Source organism: Poeciliopsis prolifica, unplaced genomic scaffold, assembly GCF_027474105.1.
Source record: "Poeciliopsis prolifica strain line A6 unplaced genomic scaffold, Auburn_PproV2 SCAFFOLD003, whole genome shotgun sequence".
Classification (NCBI taxonomy): Eukaryota; Metazoa; Chordata; class Actinopteri; order Cyprinodontiformes; family Poeciliidae; genus Poeciliopsis; species Poeciliopsis prolifica.
In genome coordinates, this window is record NW_026562378.1 from 5,384,219 (window position 1) to 5,410,272 (window position 26,054).

The 26,054-nt window shown below is 42.1% G+C and overlaps 2 protein-coding genes across 2 annotated transcripts in view; both read left to right on the forward strand.

Moving 5' to 3' along the window:
* Positions 1-12,678, forward strand: part of eogt (EGF domain-specific O-linked N-acetylglucosamine (GlcNAc) transferase) — a 36,570-nt gene extending 23,892 nt beyond the window's left edge. Inside the window, exon 15 of the mRNA XM_055027417.1 lies at positions 12,591-12,678. Coding sequence (XP_054883392.1) covers positions 12,591-12,668 — 78 coding nt within the window. The 3' untranslated portion in view covers positions 12,669-12,678. The remainder of the gene's footprint in view (positions 1-12,590) is intronic.
* An 889-nt stretch (positions 12,679-13,567) lies between these two features.
* tafa4b (TAFA chemokine like family member 4b) overlaps positions 13,568-26,054 on the forward strand; it is a 33,562-nt gene continuing 21,075 nt past the window's right edge. The window contains exons 1-2 of the mRNA XM_055027418.1: positions 13,568-13,682; positions 24,913-25,068. Of these exons, the coding sequence (XP_054883393.1) occupies positions 13,568-13,682; positions 24,913-25,068 (271 nt within the window). The remainder of the gene's footprint in view (positions 13,683-24,912; positions 25,069-26,054) is intronic.

The following is a 26,054-nucleotide window of genomic DNA, read 5'->3' on the forward strand; positions in this document are numbered from 1 at the left end:
TCAGAGCCGCATCATGCGTAGGTGTGGGTAATCTTCTCACAGAGGGTTCAGTGTGATTTGCTGCGAATGAAGATGGAGATTGGATTGTGTGCACGTTTGTGAGCAGTTGAGAATAGACAGCAACGTGGAAAGGGGAAAAAAAAAACTAACAAAAAAAAAAAAAAACAGAGTAAGGTTCAGGCGGGAGAAGATGAGCCGGAGAGTGAGGGAGAGATTGGAGGGTGGGAGGGAAAAGACGTAAAGATGATATGTGCATGCTTGTGAAACCACGAGGCTTCGCTGGCATGATAACATGCAGTAGATAACGTAGGAAAATCAAGTGCGTGTGATTGACAAAGCGACATCCGGGCGGAGCAGATTGGGGATCACCTACTCACCTACTGGCGCTGACAGATTGACTGTAATCTGCGCAAGGAGGTAGAGGAGAGGAAGAATAAGCCCTCCCAAGCCTCTCTCCTGCCTGTGATGCCGTGGAAACGGATGCGGACCAAATGCCACGATGCAGAAGAATGACTGTGTCAGGCCACCTTCTGTGTGCATTGATTCAGAGAATGTGAAAGTGATGTCACCCAAATGCAAAAGAAACAGAAGACAAACAGGACTGGCTTGTCTTCTTAAAACAGGAGATCCATTACTCTAATGGAGGATGGAGGGGAGAGTAGATCAATGAGTGCAAGTGCTGTGTGTGTGTGTGTGTGTGTGTGGGGCTGTGTGTGTGTGTGCGCGTGTGTGTGTGTGTGTGTGTGTGTGTGTGTGGGGCTGTGTCTGTGTGTGTGTGTGTGTGGGGGTGTGTGTGCGTGTGTGTGTGTGTGTGCGTGTGTGTGTGTGTGTGTGTGTGTGTGTGCGTTTGTTTGTAATACTTTGTGGGGACCATTTTCCTGACACATACCGTGTTGTGGGGACCCACTGCTCCTTGTGGGCACTGAAGCTTGGTAACACTGTTTTTGGGTCAGGGGTCAGATTTAGGACTAAGATGTGCATTGAGTTTTGTTTAGGGTCAGGGTTAGGAAAGGGGTAAGGTTTAAAGTTTAGGCTGTAGAAATGAATGAAAGTCAATGGAAAGTCCCCGCAAAGATAGCCACACAAACTTGTGTATGTGTGGATTCATTTCATGTCATGGGGGCGAAACCACAACTTGGACAGAGGTTGTGACCGGTGGTGGGGAAAGTATGGGGAAAGCAGTGCGACGATGTTCACACACATCACTACACATATCCATAATAATAAAAAAAAGAAGTAAAAGTCGCTATTGCTCAAACTGTCAAACAAAGTAAAAGTTCCCGTCAGCAGATTTGTGTGCGATCTGGTAAAGTCCCCCCCTCTCTTCTCCACGTCACGCGTCAGTCCGCCTGTCACTACGTGCTCCGGCGGGTCCAGACAGAGCAGTTTTCATCACTCCTCTTCACAGCATTAACTTCTCCTCCATCCATTCTCAGTCAGTGAGTCAGCCACTGCAAGGCCTTGTCTTCCTCCCCCCCCCCCACCTCATTCCCTCGCCTCCATGTAGCAGCGGATAGCCTCACTCATACACACTTCCACATGGCCTCTGCTTGAGAAGACAGTGACAGGCATCTAGAGGTTTTTGTAGAGTGAAGAGAGATGAATCATATGCTAGGGAGGGATTTTTATTCACCAAACATCTGGAAATGTTCTGCCCAAAGCGGGTTTCGAGGCTCTAATGCTCCTTCGGGAAAACTGACGCCACCTCCCGTGCCTCAAGGTGATTTTCCCCCGCAGCTTTACCTCACTTTGACCATGACAAATCTCCCTAAGTGATAGTAATGATTGTAATTGAACAGGCACAGTTCCTTCCCACCGTGATCCATCTATCACCTTGGATGCAATCTGCTGCCTCCCAATTTGTGATGTTTTGCGCACGTCTGCTTGCGTGTCGGTCTCTGCCCTCCTTCCCCCCATTTCGGCAGCTGCAGGTAGGTGTGTGCTGGGTTATGAGACGCTCCCATCACGTTGCGTAGCCGGTGTGGATCTGTTGTAAAGACGGGAGGAAAAATCAGAGCCCGGAGCGTAAAAAAAAAAAAAAAAAAATGCAGTGGGATGCAGGGGTGTAAAAGTGGGGGAAACAAGTAAGAAAGGCAGAGATGATATAAACAGAAAAAAAATGACAAGAAAGATAGCCAGGGTATGTTCTGAATGGAGAGCAGGAGTGAATGAGTGTAGGAGAGTGATGCCTCGACGAGGAGGAGAGTGGTTAGTCAGGGCTGAACTGAAATCTGTCAGGTTGTGTAAATGTGTGTGTTTGTGGGGTGTGTGTTTGCGCTGGAGGTGATGGCTTTGTAATGAAAACACCGGCTGAGGGTCCCTCTTCATGGCTGACTGATGTCAGTCACGTCTCAAAGGATGGCCACTCTGATGGATGCTTGTTGTCTGCGGAATCAAATGCCGAAAACCACAAGAAGAAAAGTCGCCTAAATACAGTGTAACTTTTTAATTAAACTACTTTTAGTTGACTATATAAAGGGCAGGCTGAGCCGCTTAAAATGTGAATTCATCGTCATGGAGGACAGCATTTTTGGGGTGTCTGAGGCACTCGCATTGCAAGGCTTCTCCATTTTGTTGTGCACATACTTTGTAAAAAAAAAAAAAATCACGAATGTGATGCGTTCCCGTACGCCCACTGTTTTGTTTCTTCCCCGGGTTAGACATTTTCCCCTCATTGGTAGGATGCTCACTGCTGTCACTCAGGAAGATCAAGCCTGGTTGGCCATCATTGCAACTGATTTAATCTCCAAACAAAGCCTGTTTTTTTATTAGCTGACATTAAGAATCTTCTGCATCTTTTTAACTTTTCTTTTTTTTAAAATGAAAGTTATTTCATTTTCAACAAATTTAAAGATGCCCCGATCAGGCTTTTGTCGGCTGATACCGATTTCTGTTTTTTTCTTAGGTCTGAGATGCTGTTAGTGACGTTGGAGAGACTGAGAATTTTTTTTATTCTAAAAACTAAAAAGAGTAAAAAAAAAAACAAAATTGCTGCAGATTCTTTGACAGATTTTTTTGGCAGGTAGCGGTCGTCATATTGAACGGTAATCTTACCGTATCAGCATCACACACGCACTTAGGATACAATAAATAAGCCTGTCACGATAAACAATAAATCAATTAATCGCTTAATAAATTAAAGCAAGCTCAACAATTTCTATTTGCATGATTTATTGTTTTTTTCTTCTGGAAACTGGGGGATAAAAGCCTTCAATCTGGTGTTTTGGTCTCACCTTGACCCTTTTTTGAAGGACAATTCAATTTGTACTGAGACTTCACAATTCATTGTATTTGTTGATCTTTTTTTGTTTATTTTGGATATTTTAAATATCTAATGTCCAGTTTTAAATCTCGGTTAAAATTGAATGCTGATTGACCTTTGGCAATGTGTTCTTGCATTTTTATGCCGTTAACTACTATATTACTTGAAAATGGTCTCGTATCGTTTATCGCGATAACTTCTGGGACAATTTATCGTCCGGCAAAATTTGTCATCCTGACAGGCCTGTCAATTAACTCAAAGCAAAACGCACCATGGTAAACATCATTAGCTGAATTGTTTATTGACTGAAATCGGCTGAATTCTTAACTTTTCAGTATTTGAATCGAAGCTGATAAAAGAAAAATCGTCTGCTTTTATTCTCTGGTCGGTAGATTGGTGCATCCCAACAAAGGTTGCAAACTGATCTGAAGCACAAAATGCTAAAAAACAAAACAAAAACTCTGATGTTTTCTATCACATACTGCACAAGACCGCATTTCAGTGATCATTACATAACAAATAATATATTTCCACCTACACACTTTGCATCCACTTTCATATTAACATTTGAACCCCCCTCTAACTCGCCATATAAATAATTGTTGGAAAACCTATTAAGGGTCAACAGCTCTGTTTGGGATATTTGTGCATAATCCCTGTTTGGAATTGCTTTTGTGAGCGTGTGACAGAGGGTTAGAGGCCCTGCTTGTCTGAGGGGAGCAGAGTGATGGTGTCATGCTCCGCAGACTCACAGACAAATTAATTCACTTATTGACACTGCTGACACGTCTCAGTGACTTTGTAAAATGAACAATTGATCAAGCTTCCTCTCTCTTCTCAGCTCTCTCTCTCTCTGTTCTCCTGACTTCTGTCTTTTTTTTCTTGTCTGTCTCCTGATTCTTGGTGCCCTGCTTGCTGTCGTCATCGCTGATATTTATGAGTTTTTGGTTTTCCCGTTAATTTTCGCCTTTTGATTTACCCAAACTCGTTTTTATTTGACTCACCATGTACAGTAATCGCCCCGTTGAAAAGATATGCAAAATAAATCTAGCTGGTTATTAAGGAAGACAATTTGCCAAAAATAAAAAGAAAAGCACATCTGATTGGACAGACACCGGAATAGGCCCATTTTCTCTTTTGTTTCACTCTAATCAGAGATGGCGACTCATTAAATGCTTAAAAATTTTTAAAGCCGCCACCGTTTCTGTTAAAAAAACCCCCAAAAAGAAAACGGATGAAGCACCAGCATGTGCTTTGGTGCAATTGAACAAAAAAGCAAATAAAGGGTGGAGGCTGCTTGGTCAAAGCACCTGAAACGTTTTCATCTCTTTGTTATGATTTAATCCTTTAAAAACAATAAAATAAATCAGTGCGTTAAACCTCAAAGAAAATCAGAAATTGGAATCATCTCGGAGAAACCTGATTGGTGCACTGCAAAAACAGAAAATCTTACTCAGGATTTCTGGTCTTGTTTCTGGTTTCAAGCATCTTAGTGCATTTGAATTTTTCAGCAAGCTGTAGGCGCTTGTAATAAGTAAATAATTTATTAGTATTGATGATAAAGTGCTAGTTTAACTGGCAGATTATTTAAAATAGAACAAGACATTTTTCCCATTTGTTAAAAGTGAAAATAACTTCAAGGAATCGGTGACTTAAAACGAGCTCCTAAAAAAAAATCTAACAAGTTGTCAACACTTGTTGAAAAGACACTTGTTAGATTTTTTTTTTGTAATTCAAGTGTGTTTAGAAATAAAACTTGGTAAGATTTGGCGTTTTTGTTCTGTGCATGTCTACAAATGAACATAAACTTGCGTCATCAGAGAGGAGAAGCAGCTGATTTATTTTATCTCGGTTGCAAAGCTAGCGCTTCACCTGCTGGACCGACTCTCGGCCTCGGAGTTCAGGTCTGAACTTTTTGGTCTGGGTCAAAGGAAGCGCTCTGTGCACAGCGTTTGCAAGCTTCCCGTCAAGGCGCCTCAGTTTTCATTGATTTTGATTTGACGACAGAATGAAATGAATGGCCGATGCTCTCCGCCGTCTCTCTGCCTGTCAAGCACCCAGCCCGTTTCGTTGACTTCACAGCAGAGGAACTTTGCACAAAGTGCTGCTCACACATCCTCGTTCACACGTTCACCAATAATCGTTAAAAGAGAGCCACAAATGATCTGGACGTTCTTCTATGGAGGCTTTGAATCCTTCAGAAAGTGAAGAAATTGCACGCGTAGCCCGGTTTGTGCATCAAAACATTCAGCTATTTGATATTTAGTCATTTGAAGATGTGTGCCATGCTGCTGGTTGAGTCATTTATAAGCTGATATGAGTTTTTACCACATTAAAGGAAATCATCAGATTTTCAGCTCATCCTCAATCTGGGAGAGAAAAAAATTGGTCGATTCCAAACTGTAGCCGATTGATCGGTGCATTTCTGTGGGGAAACTTTTGCTGGCTCCGCAGAAGCGTCCTTCATTACTGTACCAGGTTATTCTTTCTCCCCTGGTGCTGATTCATTCATCTCCACTTGCGCTTGTTTTCATCCTCATCACGGTCCAGATGGTAATTTGCACATTGCAGATGTTGTAGGAAACGATCACAGGAATAGGTTCGTAGAGGAAAAAGGCTCAAAAGGGAAAAATAATTACCTGAAATATCCCTCTTATTTTCTTAACTTCTCATCCAAATTTGCACGGTACTAGGCTTTCCGGCTGGAGGCGAGCAGAACCGGACCGTGAAAAGAACAATGCTGCGAGTAAAGGCGACCAGAGTAAGAACCGAGTGAGTCTGCGAGTTTTACTCACTCCAGGTCAAAATGTTTTGCCTTTTTCTTTTCTTTTAAGACATAAAAAGTGAATTCCAACCTGCAAAGACTGGCAGCAAAAAGAAAGAAAGGAAGAAAGAATGGAACAAATATGGCAGGATGTTTTTGAGGGGAAGGAACGCCAGTGAATTGTGAGCAGGTGTGCGCTGTCATCTTAAAGTGTCTCGATCCATTTCACCTTTCCATCCATCTTCCGGCACTCGGGGACACTGACTTTTAATGGCCTTTTAATGCTTTATTAGAATGCAGCAGATTTACGGGCTTGGACTGCCGGTGTCTGTCAGCGGCGCCGAGGAGGGCTTCGCTGTTAAATGTCGACCCGATCTGGACGAGGGGTTTCAGATGACAGACAGCAGAAACCGGGCCTTCGAATGCATATTTCTAGATGATCTTTATTAGCCTAATAAATTCCCTCACTTGTTTTTGCTCTCCACCTTTTAATCCTATCAGTAGAAGAAACTAAAAACAACATGGCGTACTTATTTGCAAAAATGACGACGTCTTAAATAGTAATAAAGCAAAATTGTGGGGGGGGGGATTTGGCTCTATTCCCAGGGCGGCATCACGTGGCAGAGAGAATCGGGGGCACAAAGCAGAAAATGAAACAGCATTTGTTTTTATGGCTCACTGACACCCACCCAGCCGCGTGGTGCTCACCACAAACGGCTGTTGAAGGTGGTGCTGGTGTCTGAAAATTCTATTGGCTACTTCAGGAATGTCCAGTTCTTTTTTAAAAAAAGCTTTCTTTGCAAAGCTTAGAATGACACAAGCATGAAAAGCATGTTAGACTGATTCTGTAGTGATTCGAGATGTTATAGTACTGTTTATTTGGTTCCAATAGCCTTTTATTTATTTTATTTTTATTCTTTATGCCTTTCTTGTGTCGTCCTTGTCAGATCAGTGTTTGTAGTTTTTGAATTATTATTATTTGAGTCGCATGATACTTATTCCCCCAGCCCCCACCAGTGTCTTTGCAGAATTAGTTTTGTCTGAGTGGGGTAACAAAAAGAGGAACCTGCCCCCGGTGCCATGTTGCTGCTCGTTTAAAAACTGAGTCCAGACTCCCAGAAGTATCAGTTACTGGATATTCAGTCATTTTCACATCGAGGCACCTGATTTCACCTCGACAAACCGAAATAAGCTGAAGGAAAACGAAGTGAAAGAGATGCAGCGCTGAGAAAAGTCGAAGGGCGGGAGTTAGTTCATGAAAGTAAGGAGACAATGGGATGGAAACTTTGAAAAGCTCAGAAGAATTTATGATTTACCCTCCACTCCTGTCATTTAAAGTGTTTCTCTGTGTAAACACACGTCTTAGTATCTTCACAAGGACTTCACATTGTCTACCATTCATTTCCAATTCATTTTTACAGCCTAACACTAAACCAGTAAGTGGCTAGCCATAAAACCTAGCATAAAGTCAATGAGCGCCTTGGCCCTAAACCTAACTCCTAACCCCAAAATGACACTTCGTCTCATGGAGTCCAGACCTTGGGCTCTGCCATAACATAGATTTTGTTGAAAAAAAAGGGACTTACAAGGTGAGAAATGCTAAAACACAAACCCACACATGCACATATGTCTTGGTCTCTGGATCCTAAAACGATGGCTTGTGCAACAAGGTGGGATTTAGACTTAAGTGCAGGCAGATCAATTGAGCTGTAATGGTACCTTAGAGCCAAGGCCATTCTCTGAACTCTGCAGTCGATACCACAGTCAGATAATGGTCCTGAATTCAAACATTCACTCACAACTCTCTCCTTCCAAGCTATTTTTTTTTTCTTGCCAGGCAATTTCAGCAAATCCTTATTCACTTATTTAGCTGGTGATTTTATTAGAATATACACAGCAGCAGAGAGAGATGCCCCGTGGGATTGTGGGATTTCACACCTTTGCCTCTATAATCAAACGAATTAACTCATGTAACATATCCTGCTTTCGGTCTTTCAACTTGCTCTGACAGAGAAAGCTGCAACTTATCTTCGCATCCGTAAAGCGGGGAGGAGGATGTGGAGGAATGGAAAGCGTGATCACCAACAGCCGGGTGAACGCCAGGAGCCGTGCCTCGTGAACACCGTGGCGTCCGCGTTTTGTGAGATTGTGTCTGTGCAATTTAGCGCCTGTACACATTTGCACGCACCCGCTCCGCGAGCGCAGCGGCCCAAAAGCAGCAGCAGAGGAGCAACATGCCGTAATGGCTGCCTCGCTCGCTCGGGAGAGAGCGGGCATTACACACCCCGACTGAATGTTAATACGGCGCATATCGGTGGAAATCTGCAACGCTTCACATGCGATCCCACTGAGCTTTGTGCTTCTTGCCCGTTTCATTTTCAATATCTTTCCGCCTTAGGGAGACACACTTTGTTTTACACTGATAGGATTTCTTTTTCTCTTTTCTTTTTCTTACCCTCTTCTTTGTCTGCTTGGTTTGTGTTTGGGCAAAGAAAAATCAGCACGGGGGAAGACACTGTTATGAGACGCGCGTGTGGCCTTCAGACTTCTACGTTTTCACTTCGTGTTTCGCGCTGCAATTGAGCCGGAGATTCTTTTCTTTTTATTTTCATCTGGAGTTTGTCCCCCTGCTTTATTTCCCCGAAACAGATTTAAATTCTACTTTAATACGCAAAACACATTGAGGACTACGTGTAAAACAAACAAACAAACAAACAAACAAAACAAGATAGTTCTGATGCCCACTTGCTCCTCTTCTCACCATCTACCTTGTTGAAACATGAAACAGTTTCAGGTGTTTTACTTAAAGCATGTAAATACAGTAGAACTCATACTTTGTGTTCAGCTTAAAAAACTCTTGGTCTTTCTCAGGACTCTTAAGTTCTTCTCTGTAATTTCACTTTTTTTAGGTGAAAATGATCAACTAAAGCTGATCGATCAGCTTCACAGTGTTGTGTGGGCAAAAAAAAAAAGACAAAAAGAAAAGCTTTAAATCTAGAGCTAAATGAAAACATCGGCAACAGCCGTGTGCCACGAAGGTCATCCAGTAACGACGCGCTTCCTGTCTCCAACAGCTCTGCTGATATGAAACTTCCTGTCCTATCCTAACAGATGATATCATCTCTCTGAGTGACAAACGGGGCAGGATGCCGGCGACAGCCGCATCAGACAAAAACTGTTTAGCAAACCTGCTTCTTGATGCGGCAGATGAGGTCAGAGTCTGCATCCGCAGGAGCAATTTAGCACATTCGTGTGTAGCTGCGTGCGCGCGTGCGCGCGCGTATGCTGTGCGACGGCGGGAGACGCGCGGCGCACGCGGGTGTGTGTTTGTGGAGAAGGTAGATCTGCCTGGTTGCTTGCCAATGAGCCGGCGTGTCAGTCCTGCGTGATTACTGGGAGAAACGACACGGCTCAGCCTCTCAGCCCTCTGAGACGCGCGGCGATGGAGAGGGTGATGTAGCAGGAGGGATAATTTTAGATGGGGTGAGGCTTGATGTGCTCAGATAATCTTGAGCATGTTTGTGCTCAGTTGGCTGGAGTGCGTGAGGATTTGTGTGTCTGTGTGTTTGACACCCTTTAACATAAAGACATTCCAACTTGTGTTTTAGATTCAAAGCTTTACAACTACCATCAGATACCACAGCTCCGTTAACCTTACATGTTCTGGTTGATGAGAGGATTTAATAAAACTCACCTTGATGTCCTTTTAACGGTAAATTCAGATTATTTCAGAGAAAAGCGGACGCATTTTCATGACGTTGACATACGGCCGTGCAGCAAAGCTAATCGCTCCTGCAGCAGCACAGCTGCACAATGAAAATAAGGACTTTTCCAATTTGATGCGAACACAGAATAAGCTACTGTCTGTCCATTGATTTCTGATTACAAGCCTGGAGAAAAGTGACATGATTGCTGCCAGAGTGTTTCTATAGACAGTGATGTATGAGATGCCAGTGATGTCAAATTTTGTGGGCATGGCGTTGTGTTGAGGTCCAATTGTAAAAATGTCCTGATATGCAGAGCGGTCCATTAGCCAGGGGGGCCAGCGCTTAATAACTTTGGTTAAAGAATATGGAGAATTAAGCAGCTTGTGATCTTTGTCTGTTTTCTGTGTTAAGAGTTCAATTTACAAAGGATACAAATGATACAAGGTGTGCTGGTTATGGTTCCAACAACGTGTTTTTCTTTGTCACATCAAATGATATCAGTTTATTTTCAGACTGCTAATAGCAAACAACAAATGATGTGGGATTTACAAATCAGCTTGACAAATTGACAAAAAAAAAGTTAAATATAAAGTGTGTTCAATAACATGTAGCAGAAAGCTGGGTTGAAAACTGACTGGTTTGCTTGTTGTAAAAGTACTTTTAACGAAACATACGGATTTCCAACTGTAGGTATTTATTAGACTTGATGAGTTAGCCTTTTAGAGGGTTCTTGTAGGTGTTTAAGCTCGAGGTAGCATTTATTTACTCGCAGTGATAGGATAATGGCTCTTTGGATTGAAAAAAAAAAAGATAAGATATGTTTTTTCCTTTAAATAAAGTTCATGTTTGTGTTTATGTCTGACATGTATTTGGGACAGAAAAACCATATTCACAGTCTCAATTTTTTCATTAATATTTCGCCTCAAAAAGCTCCTAGTAATTTCATTACAAAGAATATATTTCTCCATAATGCTGAAAATTATTTCATTGGGGATTCTCTACTAGATTGTGGGTAAGAGATGTGAGCAAATTATATGTTCAAATGTGTTAATACAGTAGTTACACCTTATAGCAGCTAAATTGTCTTTCTGCATAAAGAGTGACTGTTCAATCTATAAACGTTCAACGACTTCTACAGCGTTGCCTTCCACAGACATCCCTAATTTACATTTTATATTTTTAACTATCAAGCATCGAAAGGTGTTTTATTTATTGTAATATGTCGCTGTTATATTTGCATATCTAACTGATCCCTGCAGGTTTGGAGGTTTATGTTCGTGTATTATCTCCCGTGACTTACTTTTTACAAAATACATTAAAAAAAAGTCTAAAATCATTCTCTGAGTTTTGTTGAAGACTTTGCAAAGGTTACAATTTTGCTTCCGATGACGGGACATTTTCTCTCTCCTGTTCCCAACGAGCAGCGTGCACACACACACACACACACATGCGCGCACACACACATGCACGGCTGGGCTCCTTTAATGAGTGTATCACAGAACAAAGCTGATAAAAATGCATGCCCTGACTCAGTCTTTCAAAAGGGAATAAGAAATAGGCCTCTGTGCAGCCATGCAGCATGCCTAATCACTACTCAGAGTGCATGCACCTTGCATACTTTCACATACTGTACCAGGTTCAAACTGTTACACACAAATACACAAGTTTGAACTCTGATCACGAACATCAGACACTGCGAATGTGTGGCTGTTGTGTGATCTCTAAGAATATAGGAGTCATATTTTGTAATTATACTGAAATAATGAACATTTTCTCCTTTTTGATCCGACTTCACTGAAGCTGTTTCAGATGATTATTTCATTGCCCTGTTAGTTTGCATCTTTATTTCTGGCTCCTTTGCAGACCTGTGGTTCTCGCTGTTGCACTCTCCCGTCACTAGGGGGCAGTGGCACTACACCGATGTTTGAAAACGAATCGCGGTCCTTTCAGAGAAGTTTCCCAGGATAATATTAGTGGACTGAGTTGCATTTCAATGAAATTTGATGAATGATGAAGGTTTGAGGAGTGGAGACGACTTTGTTATTAATGTGACTGTTGTCTTTTCTTGAAGCCTGCAGACTTTCCCCTTTGCAAAGAGAGGCGTGTTGACACACTATTATTGCAGGAGGGCAATTTACCTTGTGCATGCACTTGCGTGTGTGCGTGCATGTGTGTGTGTGTGTGTGTTTGATAGCACACTTGCACCACAGACTGTCACTCAGTTGTAATTAGGAAGAGTCTCTCCTGCTGTCCTCTGACAGGCTTTGAATTTACCTTGCAAATACTGTGCAAATTTATCGTTGCGTTTGTGTGTGTGTGTGTGTGCGTTTGTGTGTGTGTGTGTCATCACTGGTTTCTATGGCATATTTGATTAGCTGTGAAATGTTTCAGCTAATAGGCCCCTCTGCAGCTTTCCTTTTATGTACACATATTTTGGAAATCAGTTGGACTTTTAGTTTATTATGCATGTTGTTTTATGTGTCCACAGAGTACAGGCGTGTGTGTGTGTGTGTGTCTTTGGGAGTGGGTGTGTGTATTTCTGCAAAAGAGGGCGTGCGTGTGCACATGACAGACAGTGAGCGTTTGGACGGGACAGTGGTGGTGGGGGGGAGCTGTGTGTGATGTTTAGAGTGGGGATCACATTTAGCCCGGGGGTAGGTGAACTCATTGTAAACAATGGATCTGACAGAATCTGGGCCTTCACATCTTCAGCCCTGTGTGTGTGTGTGTGTGTGTATGAATATGTATTTGTGGGGCGCCTGTGTATGTGTGGGTGGACCTCGGTGCAAGGCCGTGGACCAACCCCAGGGCAGACTGTGCTCTCTGACGGGGTGTCTTTGTGCTTTCCTTCCTCCAGAGGGGTCTTGTGATTAAGGTGAGGAAGAGGAGGAGATCCGAGCTGCGAGTGAACGCTGCCATGAGCTTCACGCCGTGAGGACCCGGCCAGTGGAAGACAGACGACAGACAGGTGAGGCGACATCATGCGACGTTCATGTTGGTCAGGTTTGTCTCTGCTTAGTGACTCATCTGCAAAAATTATATTAAAAATAAACTTGAGCTGATTAAAAAAACAAAAAAACAAATAAATAATAATAATTCATGTTTGACAGGTTGGTTTAACCCAAACTTCAACTTACTATTAAAAAATCTGATGGCCATGGATACTTTTCCTTCTGCTTTTATGCAATGCTCAACAGTCTGTTGACCTGTCAGCCTATTGAAAGACCCACAGAATGCAATGCATTTAAGTTTGTAGTTTTAAGAGGACAAAATCTAAAAAACTTCAGGCAGTTTCAGGATAGTTTTTTTGGATTAAAATATCACTTTAGGACGTGACATTACAAGCAAAACTCACTGAAAACAGGGTGATATTTTCATTTATTGTCTTCAGATATCGATTAATATTCATTAATATGAAATGTTAGTCTGACTGGGCTGAATGGCTTTACTGGTTTTGCCTCATAATGACTGATAATTACATCATTTTTTTATTCCATGTATTTATTTTTTGCAACATCAGTGTAGATTTAACAAAACATGATAGTGAAATATGATTTGAAAAAAAAAAATCAGAAAGAAATGCTGCCACTGATGCTCCAGGTGTACACAGAAATACGACTGCACTTGTGTGAGCTAGAAAAACCAGTTTCCTCGGGTCGCGTCTGTTTTTTGAGGTTGTGTTTTTCTGCCTTTGACCTTTAGCAGCTCACCTCTTCCACTGTTTGTTTGGAAAGCTGCATTTGTTGGTTGTTTTCCAGCCTCTTCCTGAATGCCTCCTCCTCTGCTTTCTCCCTCTTTGCCCCCTAACCCCCTCCTCTCTCTCTCTGCCTCAGGATGAAGCTGAGGGGAAGGTCAGCTTGGCCTTGGCAGGTGGCCTTCCTTGTTGCCTTGGTGATGCTCTGGGTTGACCCCGTGTCCGCCGGCAGCCGTAATCATCGGGGACCAACAGGTACACGGGGTCTTGCTCTGAATCCCGCCTTGCCACCACCGTGAGAGGTTAATTACACTGTCATTTCAGAGGTGCAACACATGTTCGCTGAGCCTGACGCGGACCAGGCCGCCTGCGTCACGTGTGTGTGTGTGTGTGTGTGTGTGTGTGTGTGCACAACAACAACTCAACCCAGACAAGGACTTGTGCTTGGCGTGGTTGCAAAGAAAACACTTCTGTTTGAGTGATACAGCCTTCGCAGACACTATGTAGCCCTTAAGCTGTCAGAAACTGTCAACACAAATACATCCGTTTTGGGTGCGATCCCATCTATTTACAGTGCAGGCGTGCAGCATTTCAGAGGCGATGCCGTTCTTGAGGACTCTCGGTGCTTCAGCGCTGCCGTAAACTTTAATGTCTCGTGCACGTAGCCGAGGCCCTGCGGGGTTTATTATGCGATTATCATAAGTTATGAACATTAAAGTTTACGTGAGCCTGCTTATGTGACGCCTTTAAAAGAGCATGAATGTCGAACGTTTTTCACGTTGCGTCTCGGTGGAACAGCAAACTTCAAGACGAGGATTTGCTCTGACTGAGCCACAGAGAAAGAGGAAAGTGGGAAAGAAGGAGATAAGTGGAGAGAAAGAAGCATGGAGAGGAAGTGAAGTCTGCTTCTGCACCTGCAGAAAGAGAGAAAACAAAACTGAGAAACCACAACAACAAACAACATGGAGAGACAACAGCAACGCATCTAAAAAGGATTACATACATGTGGATTTACCTCTTTCTGTGACAGCCTTAATAGATCAAATAATCAAATAATCTTTCAGTCATTTCAAGTGTAAATTCAAAAATACTTCATTGTTCCCCGAGGGAAATTCAATGTTTGCCTCATAATGATTTGAAGTTATTCACATAGTTATTACAGGTCGTGACGGCCGTTGGCAGGAAAGATCTCCTGTAGCTGTCTGTATTACAGTGAATTTGAGGAAGCCTCTGACCGAAGACACTCTGTTTTCCCAACACAGTCTGTTGAAAGTGTCAGTCAGGGTTAACCACTAATAATGAAGACAAAAGAAGATTTAACATCATGATAGATACAGATAATCTGTCACAGAAACGGTAAACACAGCAGGCAGGTCGGAGAGAACGCTGAGCAAGTTTAAAGCAGGCTTAGGTTATTTAACAAAACCCCAAGTTTCCAACATTTCATCTGGGCCTGTTCAACGTGCCGTCTGGAAACAGAGAGTTTTTGGCACATCTGCAGACCTACAGCGATTGGCAGTGACTTTGGAGGAGATGCAGAGATTCAGGTGGGAGAATCTGTCAGCAGAGCAGCTCCTGGACTCAACATTGCTGCTCTTTAAAGAGTAGAAAGTGACTGAATTATTCACACAGGCCTATTTTCCTTCCCATTCTTTCTGCGAGGAAGACTACGGGGACGGTTTCTTGCTGAGTCACGCCAACCAAGTTTGCTGAAACCTCCCAAGTCTCCTCTTCCCGGCTCTTAATTACGACAGTTTCCTTAATTATCCCTCGATTTCTCCACTCTCGCTGTTTGTGTTGTGGAGGGTGACCTTTATGCGCCCAAGAAATGCTACCAGCATGCAGTCTTTTCGGCGAGTGATTGTATTAGTTTCCTTTTAAGCGTAGAGGGAAGGCAGCCTGCTTACGGCAGGGACACGACTAATTACAGGCTCTGTGGATTGTGAAGGTCAGTGTCATCGCCTGGCCCCCTTCTCATTTCACACTCACTGAGAAACAAGATATCTAGCGCACAAACGGACTGCTGCTTTTTTATTATTATTATTATTTGACGGTTAACTCTAATTGGTGGGGGCTTGAGACCCGTCGGCTGTGAATATCAATAATCCACACATGATGCAGTTTGAGGTTGAAAAATAATTGGGTGAAAGTTATTGCTGCCAGCATACATTTTCAGGGGATTTAACCAATTTTGAGGCTGTTTTGTCGGACATGCCTGATCAATGTGGGTGTCGTTCCTCTTTCTGCCACATGGTGGCTCTGTAGGTCAAAAAATGCCCCAAATGACGCATCTTAATTTTAGCTACTTATTGTAGTGCCAATCTATTTGATAAATAAATTCATTTGTTTTATTTCACGACCTAATAAAACAAATCAACACTGAGAATATATTTATTATCTATCTATCTATCTATCTATCTATCTATCTATCTATCTATCTATCTATCTATCTATCTATCTATCTATCTATCTATCTATCTATCTATCTATCTATCTATCTATCTATCTGTCTGTCTGTCTGTCTGTCTGTCTGTCTGTCTGTCTGTCTGTCTGTCTGTCTGTCTGTCTGTCTGTCTGTCTGTCTGTCTGTCTGTCTGTCTGTCTGTCTGTCTGTCTATATATATTTACATTTATTCATTGTAAACCTGCTTTTCATTAACATCGAAGAATGAAACAAGGTGGTGAACAAAGTGAGTGCAACCTGCTGTCTCTCTCGTTCTTTTCTTTTTTGCTTCAGATTGAAGTGAAATGTTTTGCGCGCACAAGCAAAATAAATGACCTCTGTCTGCGTCCGCATGGCTTTAAAGGCACAGAAAGAGAACAAAACTTTGCAGAAGATGATCTGAAGCACTTTGTGTTGCCTTCGCTGTGTATGAAAAATAAAGACTGATGAATGAAATATGAAGCGACAACCGTCTCAGAGAAGCGAGGGAGAAAAAGAGAAGTGGAGAAATCCAGAGCAAACAGCAACCATGACACTTTTTGGCACCGCCATAAGGTCGATTTCAATAAATCGACCCTATATTTATTAGGATACAACTTCCTATAAAATAAAAGTCTCTGATGCATTTTTTTCCCCCACTATTTATACTTTAGATGTTTGATTTTGTGAGTGTTGTGATATTTTATTAGTAATAAATGTATTTCTGTGCCTAGATGGGGAATGAAACCGCCACCTTGCAGTAAAAACATCCTGGCTTTTTTCTAAACTACGTGTGTTGGCACTTCACTGCACAGTCCAAAAATGTGACAGTTCACTTAATCGATTTCTCTAAATTGTCAGTATTCGCACGCCTGGCGGCGCGAACCTTTAGATGAAAGGAGGGGAGAAAAAAAAAAGCCTTTGCTGTCAACCCGTCGGTGACGTTTTCTAAACTCTACTGGTACTTTAACCGAAACTGTTGGAAAAGATTTGAGTTTTTCTTCAGTAAACACTCCAGGTGGATCTGATGCGAGTCAAAGTAGGAACATTTAAAGAAGCACTGCCACATACGGTAGGGGCTCTGTGAAGCTGTGGGCTTGTTTCTCATCCAAACTCCTTGAGGGTCTGTCAGAGTTCACGACTTGATGCGTTCTTCTCAGTCTGATTTCAATAAAATCATTTACCAGAAAAGTGAAAGTGATCAGCAGGATATCAGCACAAAAATGACTCACTTGACGAATACTCAACCGTCTTTCATGGTTCTATCTTGGTTGTATCTATTTGTCACATTTGGCGTGCAAGTTCGGAAAGCCACAAAACTTTTTGTGAAGAATAAAAGCACAAACAGCCCGGTCAAGAGATCCCATTTCACCGGCATGTGTCTCTTGTACACATCAACTACCTGCAGCCTGTAATGATAATGAACGGAAACGTGAGGGAGGCCTAATGCAGGCCTGTAAAACACTGATGGTGTCAGCAGGATTGATGGGCCGTGCCGGCTCAGCTGAGGAGTAATGGAGCAGGCGACTGAAAGGTCTGAGGGCTCAGAGACGCCGAGCGAGAACAAAACGGATGACAAGTCGAGGGAAGCTGATTTGTAGCAACAGTGGGTCGACTTCGCGGCGAGCTTGAGGTGTTTTCACGCCGTTCGGCACGAGCCGATTCCTGAAACCCCGCTCTTTGGAAGCCGCTCCCGCTGAGACTTGGAGACGCATCGCCTCCCAGATCCTGATTTCACGACCTCAAACGGAGTTGCTTGATACCTGCCCTTTCTCAGCCGCAGACATGCCTGTCAGGAGCTGACAGAGGGAGAGACACAGCCTTTTTGATAAATTGTACAATTCTCCTGCTTGTCTGTGTCTGTCAGAATACATCAGTCGCCTGACTAACCCATCAGTTCGAGGCGGTCTGAACGCCCGGCTATTGTTACACCCCCACTGCCTGCCGCAGGAATAGAAGCATTTAGCTATGCTTGAGAAGTCTTTTCATCTGGCCATGTAGGGCTCTATTACAGCGATATGGCCATAGCAGAATGCTTTAAAGGCAACACTGAGGCATTTGACACACTGTTAGTTTGTTGATAGAGCTGGGAGCTGAATGTACACACAAATCTTTTTGTAGATGAGGAGTGGGGATCAGCAGGACGTTGATATGGGAAGTAAAGCTGTGGAGGCTCATCGTGAAGCCCGAGCTGGTTCCTCTCCTAAACCACCAACATCGGTTTCTCCTAGCTGGGAGATTTCTCCCGCTCCCTGAGGGATTCCCTTCAACATGCGCATGCCCAAATGTAAAAAAACAACAAAAAAGACAAGGGTATCCAGAATGAATGCAAAATGCACTCTTCAAATTGTTTTTCAGAAGAAAAAGTCAAGGCTTTTGAGAAAAAATTAAATGGTGCTTTGTATAAAAAAAAGAAGTGATTTTCCCCCAAACGTAACACCTGCTGCTTGTGTCACCCAATGGATTATTTACGGGTGAACAGGAACACAAATATATATATGTTCAGTTTTCTTTTGAAAAAGTAGAATGAAAAAAACAAGTTGTGTGAGTGCAGATGTGCTTGTTTTGTTTCACAGTATGAAGCTAACTTTAAGGTTTTTATTGTGTTTAGCCTGGAGGGGAAGGAAGACGCTGTCTCTGTCTCTCCCTCTCTGCCGATTGTTTTTATTACAAATCGCAGTCTGCATTGTTGACCTGGAGGTAAAAGTGTAAACAGTGTGTGTCCAGGACGCGTGGGAAATGCTGAGTTGCTTAGCTGCCCCTTTTTCTGACCCCAGACCTGCCGGCACAAGTCCTGGGTGGAGGGAAGGTCAACGCTGATGACCCTCTCTCCAAACCTGATTGATTGTTGAAGTATGGACATGTCTGTTTTTTTTATTTATTAATTTTTGTTTTTTGCTGATGGGCCAAACCTTACAGGGATGGATGAGGTCAGGACAGAGTCTGAGCTCTGTGTGTGTCTCTCGCAATCAGGAGAGAACGCCGCTTGTCTTATTGCATCTGTTACTATTCGTCCGCACCAAATAGGGGCCTCCGAGGCGGCAAAGTAATGCATACTATGCCATACTATCGCTTCAAGTCCGTATTCAGACTCCTTATTGTCCTGGTTCAGACCAACGACAAAGACTTCTTCAAATTTCAGTTGTTCCACAGATGGGTCCGCTGAGGTGCTGTTCACTTTACAGAGAGGAGAGGGCACAGCCCTGGGGGACGCCGCTGCTCACAGTTCTTGTGTGGGAGAAGATGCTGCCCAGTTTACGCAGAATGGGAAAAAATACCAAAAGGTCTCAGAGATTTTCTGGCATTTTGGAGCCTAAGGAGCACATTGACATGTTCCTCAGTCGTCTTTAGTGCATTCAGAGGGTCAAAGGGCAGACTGGTTGGAGGTGGGGGAGGAAGAGATGCAGGTAATCCTTTTTATTACCAACAGGATTGTTGCTTTTGTGCTCATTCTCTTTCTCATGGGTACAGAAGTGAAAAGTTGTAGCTGTAATTGTTCAGTTTACTGCAAATAAATTTACCCCAAGCAATAAATTTGCAGTCTTCTGCAAGTCGGAGTAAAAGAAAACACTACGAGGAAGAAAATGACTATCATTATCATTGCACTGTCGGTGTTATTAATATCCTCATCAAATAGATTTTAAATGCTGATTTCTTTCTGGGCCTTGACATTTGCTTATTGATTAAACGGCTTGGATGTTTAGAGGTATAAATCACGGCAACGGGCAAAAGCTACAGGCTACAAACACATCCGCACACAGTTCCCTGCATATGTCGGCCAATTATCCTGATGCTATTTCATATTTCCAAAACTGACTTTGTGTGTCGACCTTTTCCTGGCCTTTTCATTTCCTTTCTTTCTTTCTTTCTACTGTTTTTTTATATATATAAATACATATATTTCAAGTTTATTTTACAAAGAGGTAAATTTTCTCCAATAGATCAATAAATAGGATAAGCTTTCTTCGTGAGTGCTGCTGCTCCACGATGTTGGCAACATGTGAAACAAAGCCGTCTTGTTTTTTTTTTTTTAAACTGGCCAGGAAACACAGCTTTGTTAAATATTTGCTTGAAGAGCACCTTGGAGTGTTTTTTTTCTTAATTTAATTTTCATTCAACCGCATCTGTACTTCATAACAAACACACACAAGCACACGCACGCTTTCTCTCCTCTCGGAAATCCTTCTTTCTATCAAGAGGTGTGCGGGTAGTTTTCATATCTCACACCTGTCTGCATTTACCTCATTTGCATTAATGCATACTTTGTTGTGATTTTAATTAGGGTGCAAACTGTGGGCACACTTTATATTTATAAAAAAGATGCATGAATAAGAAAAAAGGTCACGGTTTTATCCATCTGCTCTCCAGTTTGAAAGAAGCAGCTTGTTTCAGCAGAAGACGGGGTTCTGTTTAGGGATTCTGAGCAGTAAATATCTTACCCAATCGACAACCCTCTCTAGTGGCTTCATATAACTAACTAATCTTTATTAGTTCATCCTGCAGGATGAGGCGGGTATTTAGTCGAGGAATGGCCAACACCAACGTGACTTTGGCCATCTTTAAATTCCTCCAAAGAAAATGATTGCGTTTTTGTAGAAAATTAATGATGGCGCACCACTTCTCAGCTCTACTTCAAGTGGAAACAATCATCAGCTTTTATTCTCGCGGAGTGTTTCTTGGCGCGTCCAATTGTCCGACAGAAGTTCTCGACGTTTTTCTTCATCAGTGGAGACGTGCAGTAAGAGGACGTAGAGACTGGCGGCTTTTAGTGAGTTGCTGATTTCTTTTGTGGAAGAATTGTCCTCGCTGCTTCTCTGTGAGTGGTCACGCTTCGGTTTCAGCTGCATAAGTGACACAACCAGCAGGTCTTGGTCATATTGTATGAGTTTTATAAGGACATATAGATATGATAATAAGCAGCCAGTTCAGGTGGATAAGTGTTGATTTGATGTGAGAAAAAAACTATGAAGATTTGGTAAGAGGTCTGGCAGCAGCACTCTACATGTAGGATACCCTGTAATGGTTTGATTAGGCAGGTGAATGATGAGTTACAGTAGTCAATACATTTTGAAGACATAAATGCATGAATGACGACTTCCTGTTCTGTTTTTAAGATGATATTACTGAATGCGAAAGTTGGCTTTTGTACTGTTGCACTGATAGGGGGCAGGGTTAGTTTACAAATACTGACCATTTTCTATCATTTCTTTTTTTTTTTTTTTACAAACTAAGACTTATTCCTTGTAACATACAATTTTTATCACATATAATTTCATTTAAGAACATTTCTTTGTCTCAGATTCCATATTAACAGCACCATTGTACATACAGCTCTGGCAACAATTGAGAGAGCATTGAAAACAACCCGTTTCTCTGATTTTACTCTTTATATTTTTATGTTTGAGTAAAACGGCTGCTGTTCTTTTATTCTACATTTCTCCCAAATTCCAGAACTGTAGTATTTATTTGCAGAAAATGAGAAGTGGTCAAAATATCGACAAAGACGCAATGCTCTAAGACCTCAAATAATGCAAAGACAGCAAGTTTATATTGATTTAGAAACAACAACACTAATGTTTTAACTCAGGAAGAGTTCAGAAATCAATATTTTGTGGAATAAGCAGGAGGCTGTCAGTGGGGTTCAGTGCAGTGGGCTCTTCATATTTTCCAGAGCTGTTCATTGATGTATTTAAAGCTTCTTCATCCTGCTGCATTAGCTCGATAAACCTTTAAACAAAGCCTAACTTTAAAGATTCATTACTATCCCTTCTAAATACAAACGGCTCCATCCCGGGTCTGACGCACGAAGTCATTAGAGGAGACCAGAGCGCCTTCTGACCTCATTATTGGAGCCAAAGATGAGCTTCTCTTTGTTCTCTCTGCTGGCCGTGGCACCTCCTTCCTCCACCTGCTTGACTCTGTCTCTGCTCTTCTTTGTTCCTCACTAACAGGCTGCGCTTCTCTCCCAGATGCGGGGGGGACCGTCAGACCGAGCTGCTTCAACCCGCTGAAGTTCTGCAAAAGCGAGGAAATGAAATTTTAATTCTGGGATTAATCACGACGACGGACTAAACGAGGGGAGCTGATTGTGCTCGATTTAGGCTCGAACTTTCATATTGTTACTCTGAGCTTCTTTTTAAAAAATTTTTTAGCTGCGCCTGCTACTAATGCAATTACAGCTACAATCACAGTTGTTGTCTTCTGAAGTTGTGCTCTTTTTTTTTCAGTTCTTCATTTTTTTTTTATTTCTTATTTTATCAGTGGACGGAGGCTTTGTGTTTGCACGAGTGTGTGTGTGTGGGGCAATCTGGCAGCTGCTCCAGCCTCAGGAGAGTCTGAGACAGAGAAGTGAGGGAAATGAAAGTGGAGGGATGATGGTGGAGCAGGGCGGAGGGGCGCCCTCGGTGAGCCAGGGATCATTGATGGGGCTCTCTGGAGAGAAGAACAAACAAACTTTAAATCAGAAAGGATGAGAGGGGCCACGGCCTGCAGAAATAGAACCCTCGACGATGTGGGTGCGTGTGTGTGGGTGTGTGTTCGGACGCACTTTTTGTGCACGGCGCACTCAGCCGGGCGCGAAAAGTTTCAGAGTCTGTGTAAAGTCACGTACATAAATGGAATCTGGGCTTACGGTACAGTATAAGCAAGGTTTTTCCAGCGGTGTAAAGAGGCTTATAGGTAGCTGGTAATGTCACCAGAAGGGTTTGCTGTTCTCGCGGAACGGAGCCCGAAACTCTTAGGAGAGCACAACAAGCTTTGCGAGGGATGATAAGGCGGCCGCGAACCATTCTGGAGCCTTAAGCAAAGATTAGATTCACTAAATATTTCACCCAACAGTAAACGCAAACACCAGGCATAAAAGTCTCCCTCCCCTCCCTCGGGAAGTCGACTGTTTAATTCGCTGAATAAAACATAACTTTAACACCTACACTGTCTAGTTCCAAACATTAGCGCTGAACAGAAGTCTATTTGCACATGAGTTTTGAAGGATTTTCAGGTCGCTGCCTTTCCCGCTCCCGTTGGACGTCTCAATAATAGATGGAAACGATATTTGTTGGCCAACCTTTTCCAGCGTTTTTGTCAGTTTCTCTGTCAGGTTCAAGTCGGGATTTATGATTGAATGCTTGTGTAAACTTTACAGCAGGGTGAGTTTGATGGTATCTGTTGTCATTATGACTTTTTTTCTTTTCTTTTTTTTAACTTTTATTTAACATCAACGTGAGAAACACATGGTCTGGTGTGTTACATCAATGCAAGGAAGATAAAATCACGAAAAGAAAACAGATGATATTGTGAATAAAAAATGAGTTTTATTAAGCATGTGTGTGTGTTTGAAAGTGTGTGAGCAAAAATAGTGACATGATCAATATCAATATGTAGAGCAGTTTAAAAAAAGGCTATTTGTATATATATTAACACTGGCAATAATAATAATAATAATAATAATAATAATAATAATAATAATAAATCAATAAATTATGAAAGACAGATAGATACAGACATGAGACGGATCAATAAATGGAATTGATAAATTAATTCTACTGAGTGGAATTTGTTGTATTGCATACAGGAACTACATGAAGTGAGAAGGGAAGAATGATGCTGAAAAAGAAGAAGAGCGAAGCTGGGCAGAATCAATAATCATTGATTATTGAATAAATTCTGTTATTCATAGTATAAATCAGAACCATATAAAATCTACGTTATTTTCCATTGAAATGTGATACTAAACTTTTCCAATGTGTCACACTGATGGTGGTCCTTGCTTTCCAGTTCACAAGAATCGTTTTCCTTGCAAAGCTATAAGTAGTCGTTTAGTGTTTGGAGTGTCATTAATAAAGTTGATGGCGTCTCCCAGTAAACAAAGACAAGGCGATAATGGGATGAGACAGCCAAACCCACTGGAGAAGGATGTAGTTACTTTTGTCCAGAATTGTTGAACAGGTTTTCATAACCATAAAAAGCATGAACGTATGTATCAGGGGTATTCATTTCTGCACAATTCAGCCTGAGCCAAAACCCATTTTATGCATTTTTTGAGTTGTGTAATGGATTCTGTGAAGTGCTTTATATTGAATGAGCTGAAGATTTGAGTTTTTTTGTCATTTATGAGATATTATTGCAAATGTTAATCCAGAAGTCACAATCTGGGTTGATATTCAGATCTCTTTGCCATTTTGAAGTAGGTATGGATTTTGTTGAATCAATCCTGTTTAACATTCTGAATATCAACTGTGTTTTCTTTCTCCATGCAATTTTAATTTATGCATTACGACCTAATGCATATTTACTTTGCACAAGAGATTTGAATTGAAAATATTCTGAGAATTGACTATATAGCATAAGTTTGTATTGTTTAGTTGTCATTATGATTTAAAAAGAGAAAACACAACTATCTGAAAGCAAATGGTTCTGCCAAACCACTGACAATTGTCAGACAAATCATTTAGTTCTGTACATTTTTTATGTTTTGAAGGATTGTCCTGGTATGTAAACTTATGAGCCCAACCGCAACTGATCACAAAAACTAAGACAATATTCGTATTGCGATTTGTGGAAAAAACGCAACGATCGCCTTCATACTCACACACTTTGAATGGGAGCAAAACAAACACAAACGCGCAAAGAAAAAAAAAAAAGTTGTGGTTTCCAGGGAGAGGTTCTTTTATCCCTTTGCTTCCATTGGTTGGTTCACTTTGTCTAAAAAGGACTCAAAAGAAAATGAGCGTTGTTTTTTTTTTTTTTGCATCATCTACTGCTGTTGTGTTTTCTTTCTGCACGCAATGACAAAACCAGAAGTGCCTTTGTGGCAAAGTTAATGAGGCCACGCTGCTGCGGCTAAGAGCGTTGCTAAAGAGTGTTTATTTATGAATCAAAGACTTAGCCTGTAATAAACCAAGGAGTTTAAACACCCGTAAAACCTTCAGCAGATTTATTTTATCCTCAGAGCAACTGCTCTGCATCTCACGGGTTCGAATTTGAACCTGGCAATTTGCTGCAGCAATCAGTCCACCAACGTGCCTCTGAAAGGTGATTTATTTGTGTCTCCTCCTTCGTTCGCAGTGTCGTATCAAGTGAAGCAGGGCACCTGTGAGGTGGTGGCCATCCATCGCTGCTGCAACAAGAACAAGATTGAGGAGCGATCTCAAACCGTCAAGTGCTCCTGCTTCCCCGGGCAGGTTGCTGGGACGACCAGAGCCAGACCGTCCTGCGTGGAAGGTAAAAAAAAGTGTCCAAACGACAGCTCATGACAGTCACTGGTTTTATCTTCTTTAAATTCTCAAAGGCCTTCAACTCTTACCCACTCAACCGTTTGCTGTAATTGAAACCAAAGGCAACGTTCTCCATGGCTTTTCTGTTGCTTACTTGCATGTTTGGTCAAAGGGGATTGAGTCATAGGAGAAACGTTGCCGTCATCTGTTAGTTGGGAGTCAACAACAAGTTTGGTGTTAAACGTTTGTTTGTCTGGAAATCTGGAATATTTCTAAATATCCTTCATTCATCGACCAGTTAATTACGTACTTGACGGTACAATTTCCTGTCATGATGTTTTTTGAGGTACGTGACAGACTAATAAGACTAAGTAATAACTCCAGAGCTGCAAAACTTTACATGGGTTTCGTATTTTTTCATGTAGAGTCTAGAGACCTTAAAGGAACGGTTGCATCTAGACGTTATGTCACCAAGTACAATGCTATGCTTAAGACACAGTGGTGTAAAGCACCGTCCAACTGGACTGCAGATCAATACACACTTGTTCTCCAAATTGTAAAACCATGCCTGGTAATCCACTGGGCTAATCTGGGATTGGCAGATCCTGCCTGACTGCATCGAGTCTGGTAAAGTTTGGGGGATCATGGCGTGGAGCCATCTCTCAGGAGCCCCGTTTAGTTCCAGCTGAAGGACTTTTTACTCTACAGCACATTGAGATATATTAGATCATTTCCTTTGGGACCCTGTTCCAACATTACTCTGCGCCAGAACACAAACTTAAGGTCCATAAAGGGCTGAATGAGTTTGGTGTGGAGGAACTTCACTGCCCTGCACCTCAATCCAACACAACATGAGTTAACAGAGATGGTGAAACATTTTCCCTTACATCGCAAAATGTTGTAAGGGAAAATTCTTACATTTCCCCTGTTGTAAGGAGCTTTCCCCAAAGAGTTGAGGCTACTGCAGATGCAAACATTTGGCTGACACAGGTT